The sequence below is a fragment of the Haliotis cracherodii genome, unplaced genomic scaffold, assembly GCF_022045235.1.
Source record: "Haliotis cracherodii isolate W230 unplaced genomic scaffold, xgHalCrac1.p SCAF_9, whole genome shotgun sequence".
In the NCBI taxonomy this organism is placed as follows: Eukaryota; Metazoa; Mollusca; class Gastropoda; order Lepetellida; family Haliotidae; genus Haliotis; species Haliotis cracherodii.
This window is the reverse complement of record NW_027266343.1, coordinates 19,136,294-19,155,078: the sequence shown is the minus strand read 5'-3', so window position 1 is coordinate 19,155,078 and position 18,785 is coordinate 19,136,294. Positions and strand designations below refer to the sequence as shown.

At 41.3% G+C, this 18,785-nt stretch overlaps 1 protein-coding gene across 1 annotated transcript in view; it reads right to left on the bottom strand.

The window, feature by feature from the left end:
* Nucleotides 1-18,785, bottom strand: part of LOC139452735 (protein FAM184A-like) — a 110,143-nt gene that overhangs the window by 13,617 nt on the left and 77,741 nt on the right. Inside the window, exons 8-11 of the mRNA XM_071234313.1 lie at nucleotides 16,579-16,700; nucleotides 13,338-13,488; nucleotides 12,813-13,025; nucleotides 12,083-12,124 (exon numbers count right to left, since the gene is read on the bottom strand). Of these exons, the coding sequence (XP_071090414.1) occupies nucleotides 12,083-12,124; nucleotides 12,813-13,025; nucleotides 13,338-13,488; nucleotides 16,579-16,700 (528 nt within the window). The remainder of the gene's footprint in view (nucleotides 1-12,082; nucleotides 12,125-12,812; nucleotides 13,026-13,337; nucleotides 13,489-16,578; nucleotides 16,701-18,785) is intronic.

Here is an 18,785-nt window from a genome sequence, read left to right as displayed (position 1 = left end):
ACATTTTACGAGTAATACACACAGTGCTGTCTGTAAAATGACTCTCACTTCCAAACATGCCACATTAGGACTGATTAAAGCTTATCTGTTCCGGTACTAGCTGTTTATTTACAACTCAAGAAAATATGGACAAAAACGTAAGTACATAATTTATTAGATCTCATTTTAATATTTGTTTAAAACAAAATCTGGTGGGACAAAAAGACCGAAAGAGACAAATGTTAATTTCACGCATTGTTTCCTTGTGAACCAATTCACATAAATCTGATGTCAGAATCGTCCAATCCATGCCACCAGTCACATCAGCAACATGTGTTATCATGGGCGCAACCCACGGAACACATGTAGGACGCTTGTAATTAACATGTACACTTGTCGATAACGACCTTCTCACAACACTACCCCCATGACTGTCTCATGCAATGTACAACGTCTCTACACACAGCTGATAAACCTGTCAATCACTCAGCTCTCCATATGTCTGCCACCAAAGACGAGTGACATCTACATTATCGTTTATTTGTTCATGAAACATAGAAAACAATCATCTGTTTACCTCATCCAGGGCGTTTTTTTCACATTTGAAGGATCCCATATTGCGAGGTAGCTGCAAAATGTTTGGAGACCATTTCAACTGTTATTAAAAGCTTGCAGCTGCCTCTCCATAAAATTAAGATTATGGCGTTCTATTTCAAATTTCTGAAACAAGATTTCCAAATTAAGGGATCAATTTCTCCTGAAAAAGCATTTGTTTCTTGAACAAACCTATTTTCTGTTTTATTCTTGAAAGTCTATTTTGAGTGACAGCAGAAATCAGAAAACCAAGGCTGAACCTCAAGGCTCAACGACATTCCAAAAACAGCGTGTTCCTAAAATACCATTAATGTTTCATCGTGGAACTCTAGCATTCAACATTGTGGGAATGTACAAAATGTCCTGAAATGTGTTGCCTTGTACTGTGATATTTCCAACAGACAATATCATCAGAGAAATGTCAAAATTGACTTGAACAACTGAACGAACACTGAATTAGAAACATTATCAGTTCAGGCCCATGTGGCTGACCAAGTTTTGTGGAAAAAAACCCAGTTTTGACGTAATATTTCATCTGTTGAACATTACGTGCCAGTTGTCACGGCGGTTTTAATGGTACCTTCTCATTGCTTGTATTGCGGCAAAGATATTTCTTCATTTTCTGAGAAAATGTTTTGGCTAACTCAAGAAATAATTAAGTCCTGAGAAACTCATAGGTACAATGTGGTTCTATGGCTGTACATCTGTGCTGAATCATGAAGAAAACATAAGATTTGTCAATGGAGAGAGAATTTCAGTTGTTTTTCACTGAAGCAATTTCTTGCTGAGTGTGAAGTCGCTGCCTTGTCAACTTTACAAGATTTAGGAACGGGAGTAGATTCTGTTTCACCCTCTAATCTGCAAAACAAGCAGCCATCATATAGTGTCTGATAGAGCCTGGTACTGGCCAAATAACCAGAGGATGGGTCTGAATGAGTGAATGTTGTTTTGCTGTATTCCAGCTATATCACAGTAGCCATCATGTAGTGTCTGATGGAGCCTGGTGAATGAGTGAATGTTGTTTAGCTATATTCCAGCTATATCACAGCAGCCATCATGTAGTGTCTGATAGAGCCTGGTACTGGCCAACTGACCTCAGGATGGGGGTGAATGAGTGAATGTTGTTTTGCTGCATGCCAGCGGTATCACAGCAGCCATCATGTAGTGTCTGATAGAGCCTGGTACTGGCCAACTGACCTCAGGATGGGGGTGAATGAGTGAATGTTGTTTAGCTATATTCCAGCTATATCACAGCAGCCATCATGTAGTGTCTGATGGAGCCTGGTACTGGCCAACTGACCTCAGGATGGGGGTGAATGAGTGAATGTTGTTTTGCTGTATGCCAGCGGTATCACAGCAGCCATCATGTAGTGTCTGATAGAGCCTGGTACTGGCCAACTGACCTCAGGATGGGGGCAAATGAGTGAATGTTGTTTAGCTATATTCCAGCTACTTAAATCACAGCAGCCATCATGTAGTGTCTGATAGAGCCTGGTACTGGCCAACTGACCTCAGGATGGGGGCAAATGAGTGAATGTTGTTTAGCTATATTCCAGCTACTTAAATCACAGCAGCCATCATGTAGTGTCTGATAGAGCCTGGTACTGGCCAACTGACCTCAGGATGGGGGTGAACGAGTGAATGTTGTTTTGCTATATTCCAGCTATATCACAGCAGCCATCATGTCGTGTCTGATAGAGCCTGGTACTGGCCAACTGACCTCAGGATGGGGGTGAATGAGTGAATGTTGTTTTGCTGTATGCCAGCGGTATCACAGCAGCCATCATGTAGTGTCTGATAGAGCCTGGTACTGGCCAACTGACCTCAGGATGGGGGCAAATGAGTGAATGTTGTTTAGCTATATTCCAGCTACTTAAATCACAGCAGCCATCATGTAGTGTCTGATAGAGCCTGGTACTGGCCAACTGACCTCAGGATGGGGGTGAACGAGTGAATGTTGTTTTGCTATATTCCAGCTATATCACAGCAGCCATCATGTCGTGTCTGATAGAGCCTGGTACTGGCCAACTGACCTCAGGATGGGGGTGAACGAGTGAATGTTGTTTTGCTATATTCCAGCTATATCACAGCAGCCATCATGTAGTGTCTGATAGAGCCTGGTACTGGCCAACTGACCTCAGGATGGGGGTGAATGAGTGAAAGTTGTTTTGCTGTATTCCAGCTATATCACAGCAGCCATCATGTAGTGTCTGATAGAGCCCGGTACTGGCCAACTGACCTCAGGATGGGGGTGAATGAGTGAATGTTGTTTAGCTATATTCCAGCTATATCACAGCAGCCATCATGTCGTGTCTGATAGAGCCTGGTACTGGCCAACTGACCTCAGGATGGGGGTGAATGAGTGAATGTTGTTTTGCTGTATTCCAGCTATATCACAGCAGCCATCATGTAGAGTCTGATAGAGCCTGGTACTGGCCAACTGACCTCAGGATGGGGGTGAATGAGTGAATGTTGTTTTGCTGTATTCCAGCTATATCACAGCAGCCATCATGTAGTGTCTGATAGAGCCTGGTACTGGCCAACTGACCACAGGATGGGGGCGAATGAGTGTATGCTGTTTAGCTGTATGCCAGCGGTATCACAGCAGCCATCATGTAGTGTCTGATAGAGCCTGGTACTGGCCAACTGACCTCAGGATGGGGGTGAATGAGTGAATGTTGTTTAGCTATATTCCAGCTATATCACAGCAGCCATCAAGTAGTGTCTGATGGAGCCTGGTACTGGCCAACTGACCTCAGGATGGGGGTGAATGAGTGAATGTTGTTTTGCTGTATTCCAGCTATATCACAGCAGCCATCATGTAGAGTCTGATAGAGCCTGGTACTGGCCAACTGACCTCAGGATGGGGGTGAATGAGTGAATGTTGTTTTGCTGTATTCCAGCTATATCACAGCAGCCATCATGTAGTGTCTGATAGAGCCTGGTACTGGCCAACTGACCACAGGATGGGGGCGAATGAGTGTATGCTGTTTAGCTGTATGCCAGCGGTATCACAGCAGCCATCATGTAGTGTCTGATAGAGCCTGGTACTGGCCAACTGACCTCAGGATGGGGGTGAATGAGTGAATGTTGTTTAGCTATATTCCAGCTATATCACAGCAGCCATCAAGTAGTGTCTGATAGAGCCTGGTACTGGCCAACTGACCTCAGGATGGGGGTGAATGAGTGAATGTTGTTTTGCTGTATTCCAGCTATATCACAGCAGCCATCATGTAGAGTCTGATAGAGCCTGGTACTGGCCAACTGACCTCAGGATGGGGGTGAATGAGTGAATGTTGTTTTGCTGTATTCCAGCTATATCACAGCAGCCATCATGTAGTGTCTGATAGAGCCTGGTACTGGCCAACTGACCACAGGATGGGGGCGAATGAGTGTATGCTGTTTTGCTGTATGCCAGCGGTATCACAGCAGCCATCATGTCGTGTCTGATAGAGCCTGGTACTGGCCAACTGACCTCAGGATGGGGGTGAATGAGTGAATGTTGTTTAGCTGTATTCAAGCTGTATCACAGCAGCCATCATGTAGTGTCTGATAGAGCCTGGTACTGGCCAACTGACCACAGGATGGGGGTGAATGAGTGAATGTTGTTTAGCTATATTCCAGCGGGATCACAGCAGCCAATCAAGTCTGGCCAAGACAAACCTGAAAGCATGCTCTTGGATTAGTGAAATTAGGAGACGTGAGGGTTCCTCTATAGAAGTACCTTCATACATAACTTTATCTTGGGAAATGTCTAAAAATTTGGTACTCAAGTCACTTGTCACAAATCTCTATAAATAACCAGATATTATTCTGATTTCAATATTGACCATTTTGTCATTTTGTCTTACTCTTGGCTAGAATAAGTGACATGATTGTTTAAGGTGATTGATTATATAGTTTGGGGGGTAAACATAAAAAGAAGCTTTTTGACAACAACAGTGATAATGTATAATGGTTTTTTTCAGTGAACATTGAGGCATCCACAACACTGGTTAATGATAAAGACGATGATAGCTTCATGTGGCATTTTAGAAGCATTTTAGAAGCTTTATTATCAATGAAGACAGACTTATGGACTTCAGGTTCTTTATTCTCTCAGTGCGACATTTTGAGGTACAGAAGTTAGTTTTTATCAAGCTAGTGATAAAGATATCAGCATTTGAACCAAAATGTCGCCTTGAAAGCATAAATATGTTGAAATCCACAGTCAACTTTCTTCTTCCTTGATGATGATGGGGATGGCGATGGCGATGAATCTTCAAAGTCATGATAATATACTTTTAGTTCCCTCCTTATCAACAACAGCAGCACACCAGACATGTTCAAACAACTATGGAAATCCCAAGCGCAGCTAACAATAATGTACATTGCTAAGTCTTCAGGATGACTGATGACTCGATCCATTCCTTTACTTAAAAAACCCAAACGTCCCCTCTTGTAATGATACAAGGCAGGTGTCTCAGCTCCTGGCAAAAAATATTTTTCATTTGCAAGAAAGCATGCAACAAGATTTTTTAAAACTCTCTGCTAACTACTTACCCAAGCAATAAAGATGTCAGTCACACTTATGTTTTCACCAACTCAGAATCTTGCTTATTTGACACCATAACAAGTATTTGCCACTAAATAGGACACAACAATTCTTAAGAGTGGATAGTGCTGGTATTATATCTCCCCTTCTACTGGTCATTTTTATGACTAACATATATGGATCAAACCTGATTTGTGCTGAAAATTGATGGCATAGTTAAACTGTATTTAGTCACCACAATGAAACACATAAAATGGACCTGGAATGTCTGGTCCTGTTCTCATTTGGATAGCCTATGAGGGACTGACGACTGGTGTGGGGCTAGGTCTTTGTATCGGGATACAATATTTTTTCAGCCACAGCTATATATATATATATTTTTTTATTTAATAATAGAACCTGAATTATTTTAGAGAAGCATAAATATTTTTTCAGGGACAATAAAATTTTTGCGATAAAAGAATATAATATGCTGAGAGATTACACTAGAGCAACACATTCATCAGGTATAAAAGAAAGTTCTATGTGAGTATATCTTGAGGTATTTCACTCCAAAACAGAAAACAGCTGATTAGTCAATGCTTCCCTTAACTTGAAAATAATGACAATGTCACCATTATCAACTAGGGTCTGCAAAGACCCTTAAGTTACCCTGCTGCCTCTTTCGTTTATTTCAGCTGAAACACTAGCGACATGTATGCATGCTATCACAATGACCATGGCCCTATCGATGGCAGTTCATTTATAGAGAGTGAGAGTGGTTTCCTTTTTACTACAAGCACAATTTAAAGTATGAAATAATATTCCATTATGTACGATAAAAGAAATGGTTCAAGTTTATTCTGTGTTGTGTGACATATGCAGATGAAGCCATATTTTATTTGTTAGAATGCAAACTGACGTTGCCCATCTGTTTAGATTGTAGTAAACTGTTTACAATTCACCTGAACTACACGTTTTCCATCAAATCAGGAAAGAGACTGTCATCATATGGCAGTATGAGATTGCAATATTAGTATTCTAAATTCACTATCATCACATCTTCAAGGATGTTTGCTCAAAGTGTGTGATGCAATCTGTCAATGTGGCCATACTGATTACACTGCATGTATTCCTTGTCCTGGTACAGATGTCTTGGTAGATGTCAGATTCTACATAGTGACAGTTTACAGGAGAAAGCCTTCAACAAGGAAACATGCATACAACCAGGATAATTATAAATTGCTGTTTTCAAGGATGAAATAGGCATCATTGATTTTCCAGTCGCGAACTTTCTTCAATATTTGTTTCGATGCCCAGAAGATATGCACAAATGCACTTAGTCTAGAGGGTTTGATAAAATTAATTTCGCTACGAATATTTAATCAACTGGCGATTTGTCTATAACTGCTTTTTACTTGTCATTTTTATTATCCTCGGGATAGCATAGTTATCAGACGCTGCCTTAAAATAATATTGTAAACAATATCAGTCGAATTATCTCACTATACAGCATTTAGTCAGGATATTGTTTGAGTTAATATTGTTTTTTTCTAAGGTTAATTGGCACACTCCTATTGTCCTAGCTTTGTTCACAAATTATTTGGACATGTTTCTACCTGAAGATGTATTTTTAAACCAAATGAGAAGAACATCGAAAAGTGTGCGTCGCTGTATATATTGCACCATTACAACATACTGTGGCATGGTTTATGCAACACTCTCTAAGAGCAAAATTGGAGTTGTCACATTTCTCTTCCTTTGGTTTCTTCCTTCTCAGCTCTTATGGCAGTCGTAATTTTAGTTGTAAGTTGCTAACATTGTCGTGAATATGACAGCTTCGTGAATAGGTTGTCTTGGTACTCATCCATGTCTGACTATCAAACTTCACCTCTTCCTCAAGAGGGAGTGTCCATAAAGCCCATTTTTTCAAAATACAAGGTTACGATTAATATGTTTTCATTTGATTTAAAATAAGTCACGTTTCAGGGATAAATCTGCAAGTGTCTGATGACACTGGGCCAGTTGTGGGCATCCTAATGGGAGCACAATGAACCCAGGCAGTATACACATCTCTAATATCTAGAAACTGCACACACATAGATAACAAACTCCGTAAATCTCAAAGATCGTTTCATCAGGAGAGAGAAGTTTAGCTGGTCTGTCTGGACTGAACGACAATGCAATCATTCTTTATGTTGTTATCATGTTAATTACAGCGTTGTCCCAGGAAGCCAGGAGGAGGAGGTGTCCACCCTCGCTGAATGACACACTCTAATGGCCAAGGATCTACACTCATTAGGTACCAGGGTTGCATGGAGGAATACAGTGTCACATGTGTGCTGGAAAATGGATTGCTAATGGGAACACCTTGATGTGAATCTATGAACAGAGTATTTGAATAACTTCAACATAATAAATAACATTGTATTGTTCAGTGTCTTGCCTATGACATAATGAAAGTTAGATCAGTACTGATAAAGCATCACAAACTGGTTCTAACATGTCACAATCGTCTGTGTGAGTGTTTGTGCATGTGTGTGTGCATGTGTGCGTTGTTAAACACAGCACTTGGCAGTAAAATAGCTATATGACGGGGCCTGTATATAACTAAGTCTGGACCAGATAATCTAGTGATTGATGTTATGAGCAACGATCCATGCTGTCAGGGTATGTTTACATGTTATCAACCAAGTCAACCCGTGAAGAGCCGGGGTAGAATAGGTCTTCAGCAACCAATGCTTACTGGAAATGAACTGACATTTACTCAAAGAGATTATCTCTTTCACTTACTTTGTTGTAAAAACATAACCATTTATTATTTAGAGTCTAACCAACTGATTCTATTGTTAATTAATCAATGACCTGCTCAACGGCAGTCCTTACTAATATTTGATCATAGTCAGATTTATAATGAAAACACAACAAATGAAGCCCCACTTTCGCAAGGAGAATATCTCTTTCACTTCCTTTACTGTACTTTGGTACATATTAAAATTGTACATAATTGTATCTCATGTACTCCCCATGGGTGTTTTTTCTAAGACATATATGAGTTGAGTTGAGCTTCCTTCACGTTACAATTCATAGTCCAGTCAGATTTAGGATGAAAACACAAACACTGAAGTGACTGAACCAATATTTACTCAAAGAGATTAACTCGTTTACTTCCTTCTTTCTATCTCTTTCACTTCTCTCTGGTTACAATTCTTAGTCCAGTGAATACTTTCAAGCGATCTGTCCCAAGTTCGCCTATTAACCCATTTTCCTTTTCATGCAATCGGTCCCTACCATGCCCATTAACCCATTTTCCCTTTCGCGGTATTGGTATTAACAAATTTCGATTTTTGTGGTATCGGGCCTACACCGCTGGAACTCTTGTGATCAAAGAGATACAACATATTTTTCCAACCATAAACAAATAATCATGACTATGGAATAGCAAATACAAAGGTAAGCTTCTATTTTGCTGTCAAGCAAACATTTTTAAAAACAAGAAAATTCCATTTGATTTTTCATGGTAAGTTTGCCAAAGATGATGGCAATCACCTGTACTGCAAGCTATGCCATAACCAAACCTCACCTCGAGAACAAACACGCTTGACATTTTATTTGATGTGGCGTGTATTTCCCAATAACAACCCTCCTTCAACATAGCCTGTCTAAATATACCAGTCAGTCTATTAAGTAACAAACTATCACCCAACCCGGATCACTTGCCCATCATGATGGATACATTTGTCCTGGTCAGTGAACATATCCTGCACATATTTGACATAGTTTCAGAAGCTTTACTCTATACCTAAGTGTTAGGATGGGTTAAGGAGAAAGCAATCCCTTTTCCTGAAATGTTGGCGGAGACAGATATTAACAAGAGATCAAGCTGGCAGAGGATATCACATCTTGCTTACCCGATACCCTATTTCCCTGAAGAGACTTAAAACTGCAAGGAAAGTTCATTGATCAAATGATATCTTAAATTTCACATAGGACATATTTGCTGTTCTCAATGTTTGGGAACTCGATCCCATTAAACAACATATTTCCTTAATTCCCTGTAGCAGAACAAGGTACCAGGGGTGGCTGACAAGTTCTGAGCCTAACTATGATGGACTGCGTTGATGGAGTTGGTTGCTAATTGTGTTTCAACATAGTCCCCTCCAAGGTTCACACACTTCTGCCTACAATGCTGGACTGCCTGGATCTGACTGGGCAGAAGACTATCCCCCAGCAGAATTGATGTCATCATTATCTGCGTCATGATGCTAGCCAGTTCTTTCTTCAAGTTTGAAAAGAAGATTGCATCTCATGGTGCCGAATCTGGTGTAGAAGAAGGATGTTGAATGACTTCAAAGACAGTCATGCATTGCAGCCATGGCGACAACAGACTTGTGCACAGGTGCATTGTCCTGGTGGAACACACCTTCTGTGAATTTTCCAATGACGATAAGCCTTGATATTCTCACGCATTTGCCAAAGCAGATTAGCATAGTATATTTGGTCCAAAGGCAGTCTGTACACATTGAAAGTATTGAACTTATTACATGAATACTGGTAAGGGTGTACTCTACATCCTTTTGAAGTTAGGCTCAGAACATTTCGTATCTCAATTGTGTAGATCGATGCTCACGATGTCAATCACAGGAATGTCTGGTCCAGACTCGATTATTTTACAGACAACTGTCATATAGCTGGAATATTACTGAGTGTGGCGTTAAACAACAAACAAACAAATCATTTATACTCAAGCGTCCCGTTCCTGCTTGGTACAGAAGAAGACTATAGAGGGAGTCTGATCCCTTGTCATCCCACTACCACTATAAGACATGAAGCATCTCTGCTGGTCTCTATTCAGAGTATTTTTTCTTTTTCTTTTATAGGTACTTTTTATCTAGATAATTGAATCTATCATAGTGTACTTATTTTTAAGCAAATGGATAAAACAGGCACATTTACATATTTCCCTCAATTTTTAACGCGCAACATTCCATTGATGACGTCATACAGTACTATGATGTCAGGAAGCATGATTACAATCGCTGTGAACACAAAAATCATACCAGCTGACATCCTCAATTTGTCTGAAGCATGACACACGTGTTAAGTCTCTCTGAGGAGAGTTCCATCACCACTAGTGCCAGTGTAGGTACGGGGAACAAAGCCAGCCTGTGTGGGGAGCAGGGCCAGACAGTGTGCGGAGGGTGATGAGATGTGTATATTGCTGTGATGATATTAGCGAGTGTCAGTCAAACGTTATGCTCTCTTGCAGCTGAGGCTCATCAATGATATCTCCACCTCTTCCATCCCGTCCTAATCATCATCACAAGTCAGGTCTCTGTTATAAACACACAGCTGATCAGGCTGATAGTGCAATATACCCCTCCTTAACACACAGACACACCTATACACAAACAGGGATTGCACTAGCCATGTCACATTTACATGGCTATCAACAAGGTTTTTACCAATAATGCTGAGATGTACATGCTGATGTGTCGCTAAGTGACACGTCACTGACAGCTCTTTAGCACAAAAATAGAAAATCTATCTACATTCATTCCCAAACAAAACAAACAATGCTGACAAGCTTGTTACCTAATGAAATATGCACTGTAAATGTTTTTCTTCTTAACAACATAATATTACAGTCATAGTAATTTATGATTATATAGCTTTAGCTCTTCGTTCTATATACCCTCAGCTAAACCTTAATTACTGGTTAATTGATGAGTATAACGAGAGAAAAACAAGATTTTTTTTACAGTTTGCACACACGGATATTATAGAGAAGTAAGTTGACGACACAGCACAATTGGCTCCTACCACCTATAAGGTCCCTTTTCCCATGGTGAGTCACATGTCAATACTATGACTACAAAACCTGAAAGAAGTTAAACAATACATGCAAACAAATCATAACATTTGATTCTCACAGTAAAACTTATTCCCTTATATTTTTTCATTGTTCCCTAATTCGTTTCAATCAGTATATTACTATAGCACACCTTAACCTATTGGAAAAATGATCCGTTATGTCATGGTTTTACAGGATCAAACATTGTGATGAAAATATAGCTGTTATGTCATGGTTTTACATGATCAAACATTGTGATGAAAATATAGCTGTTATATCATGGTTTTACATGATCAAACATTGTGATGAAAATATAGCTGTTCTGTTATGGTTTTACAGGATCAAACACTAGGATGAAATATCTAGCTGTTATGTCATGGTTTTACATGATCAAACATTGGGATGTAATATAGCTGTTATGTCATGGTTTTACAGGATGCAGTTCCAATTTGTTTCAAGTCTTGCACTATTTGGCAATACAAGAAGTTTGTATTTCATCTGACAGGTAGTTCAATTCTGTTTTAGTTTGCAGACAGACAAATGTCTGAAGTGAAAATGCCAAGCACTCATGTACATGAAATGCCTAGCCCTTACTGAGAACTAGAACATGTTGTGATGGCTGAGTTACCAATCTTGTTACACAGTAACATGTTCATTTTCTCTCTCCATTGTTCTCTTACTGTCAAGTCAATATTCCATCTTTGCTATGGAATAATAATAACCTCTAGTTGTCCATAGGAATAACAACAGATATGCCTTATGAATGTCATTTGGGACATATTTCAGTCACACCATGGCATGTCAGTTTAACATAGCAGGGAAGCCTGAAAGGTGAAGCCCCTGCACTAGGAGGACAAAGCAAGAGTCATAATCAGTGCAAATCTGGTAAATGAACCTGTGACCAACTGATCCTGGCATTTCTAATGGAAACAACTGTGCCTCAGATCAAGGCGACTTACATTTGACACCCAGATCATGTAACTAGTCATCATGCTTTCATGCAAACATTCCCTATGTCACTGCACACAGTGGTAACTGAGGATGCAATATTAACCCAACCATCAGATGCACATTCAACTGCCTACTGTCACATTCTCACAACCCACTAGTCTACAGGGCAACATAGATGCTGGCCTTCAAACCTTGGATAGTGAGTCTCCACCGGTAGCTCCACCAGTCTCCTGCTACACAAACAACAAACAACTACTGTATGAGAATAGCTGTCTATAAACATGATTTCACAAGGTGATGATGATTTTCATCAGTTAGAAGATGACCAGTCTGATCTACCTTTACTGAAGACTGGCTCTATCTGCGAGAACTGGTGCTACTCGCCATCCACTTATATCTGGGAATCAAATGAACTCAAAAGAAGTCTCCTTCTCCAAGCTGGGTTAACACTTTGAACAGTATTTCAGTACTGTCATGGCATTGCAACGTTTCCTGAGAGAAAGCACAATCTGGTAGAGAAATGTTCTAGACATTGGATCACATTGTTGAAACCCAAGCACAGGTATGGAGATGACACAATGGATTATAATCAATGCAAATCTTGAAGCCATGATCAGTGGATCCTGACAGCTAAGGGGACACAACTCTGCACCCACAAATTCCAGTTTCTCCGACACCTGGGCCACTCATGCATCCCAGCCTCAGCTGGATGGGATTTTAGATGAACAAGCTGAATATTTCACATAACCATAAAACAACTGGAATTGTTGGTGCTATTTATAGTTGTCACATCTTAAAAAACAAACATCCAACACTGTCTCAGAGATGTACAATAAAATTACAATGTTGAAAAAAACCCCAAGGCAACTCATAATGATTTCTGGATGCCTATCAACACCAAGACAAGGACACATGACATACCATTGCCTCGGAGTTCTTCGTGGAGGAGAGTTTCTGTATCTGGTCCTGGTGAGCTGTCTCCATGGCTGCTATCTTGTTGGCATAGTCTTGGGCAGCGTCCAGCATCTCCTGCATCAGCCGCTTCTTCTCGGTCTCTGACTCCGACTTGATGGCGTCTAGGGCACTGCTGGACTTGGACTCGGACTGCTGAACACTCTGCACTAGCAGTGCAATCTTAAATAAGGAATGAAATAGGATTCTCAAACTGAACTTTGACAAGAATGAGTGAATGAGTGAGTGAACTGTGTCACAATGGCCTGTAAATAATTGAAGAGATAGAGCCAGACAAACAAGAGGTTGATAGCATGAGCAACCACCCACCCTGTCAGTGTACAATGACACACAATCAGCCAGGATGCACATTGTAACCACACCATCTTCATATAGGTTGCTGCTTTTGAAATGCATCTGTAGATTCTCATGAATTAACCTCTTGTAAAACAAGAGAAGACATCTAAAGGTACTTCAGTGGACTTATGTCCCCACCTGTTTCTGTAGGTCCGATATCTTGGTGTCCAGGGCTGACCGCATGGTGACCAGCTCTTGATCCTTCAGCCTGGTCAGCTGAGCCAGAGCGGACTTCTTCTCATCTTCCTTTTGCTCCACCAGCTCCTCCCTCAGCTTCTTACACTCCATCCTATAACAGGCGGCACACAGTTCACTTATACTACTTGCTGGTATGATTGCATCCACACCAAGTCAAGAGGAATCTTTGCTAACAATATTAATAACCATATATGAATGTATCATAACCACACACAGGCAATCCCCCCAATTTTAGCTAATCACTTGTTTTGTTTGTATCGGTAAGGACTTATAATAAATAAAAGAACAAAATAGAAATTAGAATACTTGTTTGTAATTTTGTTTGTTTATATAATTCAATAATATTTTAAATAAACTACACAATTAAAAAATATAAGTAAAGATAAGATGTATGGATGAACAACTTCCTTATAACAATTAGGAGCGATGTTTCGGTGTAGGTTCCAACACGGTTATCTAGATGTGACATACAGAGTACGGATGACAAGAATATATACAGGTAGGAGGCAGAGTTAATACAGTATGGTAGATATCAGGCTGGAGTATAACTACATCTGATATCCACTATATTTTGAATTATGTTTGATTAGTACAAGCGCAGGGAATCTGCTGCTTATGAGAAAAGGAAACTGTTGAAGAAATATGTTCATTTTGCAACACAGTTGGGGGCAGTTTAAAAAACAATGACAATCCGTATATCTTCAAGTATCAAAAATAAACTTTTGTTTTGAGAACAAATGACCAGACGGATATTCTAGAACCAATTATTTGTAGTGATCTTCTGTGAGTGCCCCAGCTTAGCTCAAGGTGCCTGTCCACTGGTTGTCCAGGTGTGACAGTACATGGTGCCCCAGCTTACCTCAAGGTGCCTGTCCACTGGTTGTCCAGTACATGTTTGACAGTACATGGTGCCCCAGCTTACCTCAAGGTGCCTGTCCAATTGCTGTCCAGTACATGTTTGACAGTACATGGTGCCCCAGCTTACCTCAAGGTGCCTGTCCACTAGTTGTCCAGTACATGTTTGACAGTACATGGTGCCCCAGCTTACCTCAAGGTGCCTGTCCACTGGTTGTCCAGTACATGTTTGACAGTACATGGTGCCCCAGCTTACCTCAAGGTGCCTGTCCACTGGTTGTCCAGTACATGTGTGACAGTACATGGCAACCCAGCTTACCTCAAGGTGCCTGTCCACTGGTTGTCCAGTACATTGTGCCCCAACTTACCTCAAGGTGCCTGTCCACTGGTTGTCCAGTACATGTGTGACAGTACAGGGTGCTCCAGCTTACCTCAAGGTGTCTGTCCACTGGTTGTCCAGTACATGTGTGACAGTACATGGTGCCCCAGCTTACCTCAAGGTCCATTGGTCCATTGGTTGTCCAGTACATGTGTGACAGTACAGGGTGCTCCAGCTTACCTCAAGGTCCATTGGTCCATTGGTTGTCCAGTACATGTGTGACAGTACATGGTGCCCCAGCTTACCTCAAGGTCCATTGGTCCATTGGTTGTCCAGTACATGTGTGACAGTACAGGGTGCTCCAGCTTACCTCAAGGTGTCTGTCCATTGGTTGTCCAGTACATGTGTGACAGTACAGGGTGCTCCAGCTTACCTCAAGGTGTCTGTCCACTAGTTGTCCAGGACATGTGTGACAGTACATGGTGTCCCAGCTTACCTCAAGGTGCCTGTCCACTAGTTGTCCAGTACATGTTTGACAGTACATGGTGCCCCAGCTTACCTCAAGGTGCCTGTCCACTGGTTGTCCAGTACATGTTTGACAGTACATGGTGCCCCAGCTTACCTCAAGGTGCCTGTCCACTGGTTGTCCAGTACATGTGTGACAGTACATGGCAACCCAGCTTACCTCAAGGTGCCTGTCCACTGGTTGTCCAGTACATTGTGCCCCAACTTACCTCAAGGTGCCTGTCCACTGGTTGTCCAGTACATGTGTGACAGTACAGGGTGCTCCAGCTTACCTCAAGGTGTCTGTCCACTGGTTGTCCAGTACATGTGTGACAGTACATGGTGCCCCAGCTTACCTCAAGGTCCATTGGTCCATTGGTTGTCCAGTACATGTGTGACAGTACAGGGTGCTCCAGCTTACCTCAAGGTCCATTGGTCCATTGGTTGTCCAGTACATGTGTGACAGTACATGGTGCCCCAGCTTACCTCAAGGTCCATTGGTCCATTGGTTGTCCAGTACATGTGTGACAGTACAGGGTGCTCCAGCTTACCTCAAGGTGTCTGTCCATTGGTTGTCCAGTACATGTGTGACAGTACAGGGTGCTCCAGCTTACCTCAAGGTGTCTGTCCACTAGTTGTCCAGGACATGTGTGACAGTACATGGTGTCCCAGCTTACCTCAAGGTGCCTGTCCACTAGTTGTCCAGGACATGTGTGACAGTACATGGCAGCCCAGCTTACCTCAAGGTGCCTGTCCACTGGTTGTCCAGTACATGGTGTCCCAGCTTACCTCAAGGTGTCTGTCCACTAGTTGTCCAGGACATGTGTGACAGTACAGGGTGCTTCAGCTTACCTCAAGGTGCCTGTCCACTGGTTGTCCAGTACATGTGTGACAGTACATGGCAACCCAGCTTACCTCAAGGTGCCTGTCCACTGGTTGTCCAGTACATGGTGTCCCAGCTTACCTCAAGGTGTCTGTCCACTAGTTGTCCAGGACATGTGTGACAGTACATGGTGTCCCAGCTTACCTCAAGGTGTCTGTCCACTAGTTGTCCAGGACATGTGTGACAGTACAGGGTGCTCCAGCTTACCTCAAGGTGTCTGTCCACTGGTTGTCCAGTACATGTGTGACAGTACATGGCAACCCAGCTTACCTCAAGGTGCCTGTCCACTGGTTGTCCAGTACATGGTGTCCCAGCTTACCTCAAGGTGTCTGTCCACTAGTTGTCCAGGACATGTGTGACAGTACATGGTGTCCCAGCTTACCTCAAAGTGCCTGTCCACTGGTTGTCCAGTACATGTGTGACAGTACAGGGTGCTCCAGCTTACCTCAAGGTGTCTGTCCACTGGTTGTCCAGTACATGTGTGACAGTACATGGTGTCCCAGCTTTCCTCAAGGTGTCTGTCCACTAGTTGTCCAGGACATGTGTGACAGTACATGGCAGCCCAGCTTATCTCAAGGTGCCTGTCCACTGGTTGTCCAGTACATGGTGTCCCAGCTTACCTCAAGGTGCCTGTCCACTTGTTGTCCAGCTCGGTGGCCAGCTCCTCCAGACGGGTCTTCATCTCCAGCTGATGTTCTGCCAGCTTGCTGGCATGCAGCAACTTCAGCTTGTCCAGCTCCGCCTGCAGCAACAGCAGAACAGACACAGCTTAGTTCAGACCTACTACAGAACATTGTATTCCAACAACTAACTCCTGGTTCTGTAAGGGACGCCTTGAGATGGGATACATTTTTGATGGGACATGTATCAACCTTGCCAAATACATGAGATTCAGATCAATGTTGATGGACACCTGTTTGTTAGCAATTCAAATCTGACAATTGTAGTATGACAAAACAGAGATATCTGACCAATATGTATATGCTTAAACTCACACCAAATCCTTAAAGAAAAGTAAATTTTACATCCGAGCTCTGACTGCTTATTACCACAAAACATCATGGAAGCCTGAGTGAGTTTGACCAAGTCATTGGCTAACTGTTGTGGTTAGTGGGGCTGTGTCTAGGATAGGGAACATTTCGGGACATCAACTCACCATTCACAAATTCCAAATGAAGACCCCATATTGGATTGGTTCTCTCATACTCTATGCAGTTTTAGAAATAAAGTGGGGTACCTGGAGAGTTCTGCTACTGTTTGAACTATTTGAACCTACAGACCCCTAAACTTATCTGGATCAGGTTACCGACAAGGACCACTTGACTTTCATTCTATATTTCCAACACTGTTCAGCTGAAATAGGGATTGGGCAATTACTAGTGTGGCCTAGCTAATCATGTGTCATGATACCCTCATGGCATGGGTCACCATGATTTAGTTGACATGCAGGGCAGGTGGGATGGTCTTTACTGAGTCATTTATTTGTGGTAAGCACAACAATTTAGGGATTTCTCACAGAAGCAAATAATTGAACTGCACAAGTACCCTTCAGAAAGCTCCTTGCCATGAATAGATGGAAAGTCTGCTTGTAATGTGTTTCTCTGTGTTCAAACCTATCCCATGGCTATTGTTCTCACTAAGAAGGCAGATGTTTGTACTAACTTAACACTAGGAGATCGTATTAATGTTCAATTTTTCACAAGCATTACAGAAAACAATTTTATCCTTCATATGAGTTAAAGTGTATATTTATTTTCATAAACATGATTAGACAAAATTCCTTAAATGCTCCTGAAAACCATTTATCAACAATTACAAACAAAAAAACAAATGTATACATGCAAATCTCACTGTGGAATGTCTAACTTTATGTTTTACTAAAATTCCACAATTCTTTGTCAAAGAATCTCATAAAGAATATCAAAGGAAACAGGTTCCCAATCTGCCGATAGGAGTTGGTGCCAGCGAACAGTTGCCAGTTACAAACTACCTGAGCACTGTTACGTGCTGCAAACACTCCTTCAAACTTATCCAACTGCCACTGAAGTGCACTTTATAGGATTAGTATCTTTTCCCTACTAGACACTGACTGTCGGGTGTTTATGTTACAAGATAGGGAAATCTATGTTCAGGTACTAGACATGTTTGCAGGCAAATAAACCAGTGTCATCAAGTAAGACTCATTCAAAGTTAATCTCATCTTGGTGAAATATCCTTGTCTTCTGTAATATTCCTAAATAAACAAATTCATATTTTCTTCTTTAATTTCCAAATCCTGTCTGCACCAACACAGATAAGTGTGCCTTTTATATGTATCATTAGATGATTTGAAATATACAAAGAGATTGCTCTGTTTGAAAGAGACATTTGCAAACATCAGATAAGAATTGATTTTTACAAATATAGACTTAAAATCACACAACATATAAAAATCATCAGGCCTTTTTCATAAGAAATTAGATAAAGATGTTCTAGAATGCAAGATACTTATTATTTATCCAAACAGCTCAGTCAATTATAACTTATTTCTGTCTCATGATAATTGGTTAAAATGCTCACAGAAAGAATATCACTAATTTTCATGTTAAAACATTTTGGGGCACACCAAAAACCCTGCCAAAAAACAAACATCTCTGTATTCAACACAACCATCATTAACACAACACCTTTGCAAAAAGACTCATTCCCGTTACCTATCAGACATATACTGTTCCCTTATCATGCAGCACATTGTATTGATGTGGCTTGGAATGAGCTTTGATACCTGAGACAGTAGACGATTTAATCTGAAGGTTGCAATAAAAGTCAGCTCTGGGCATGCTGGGAG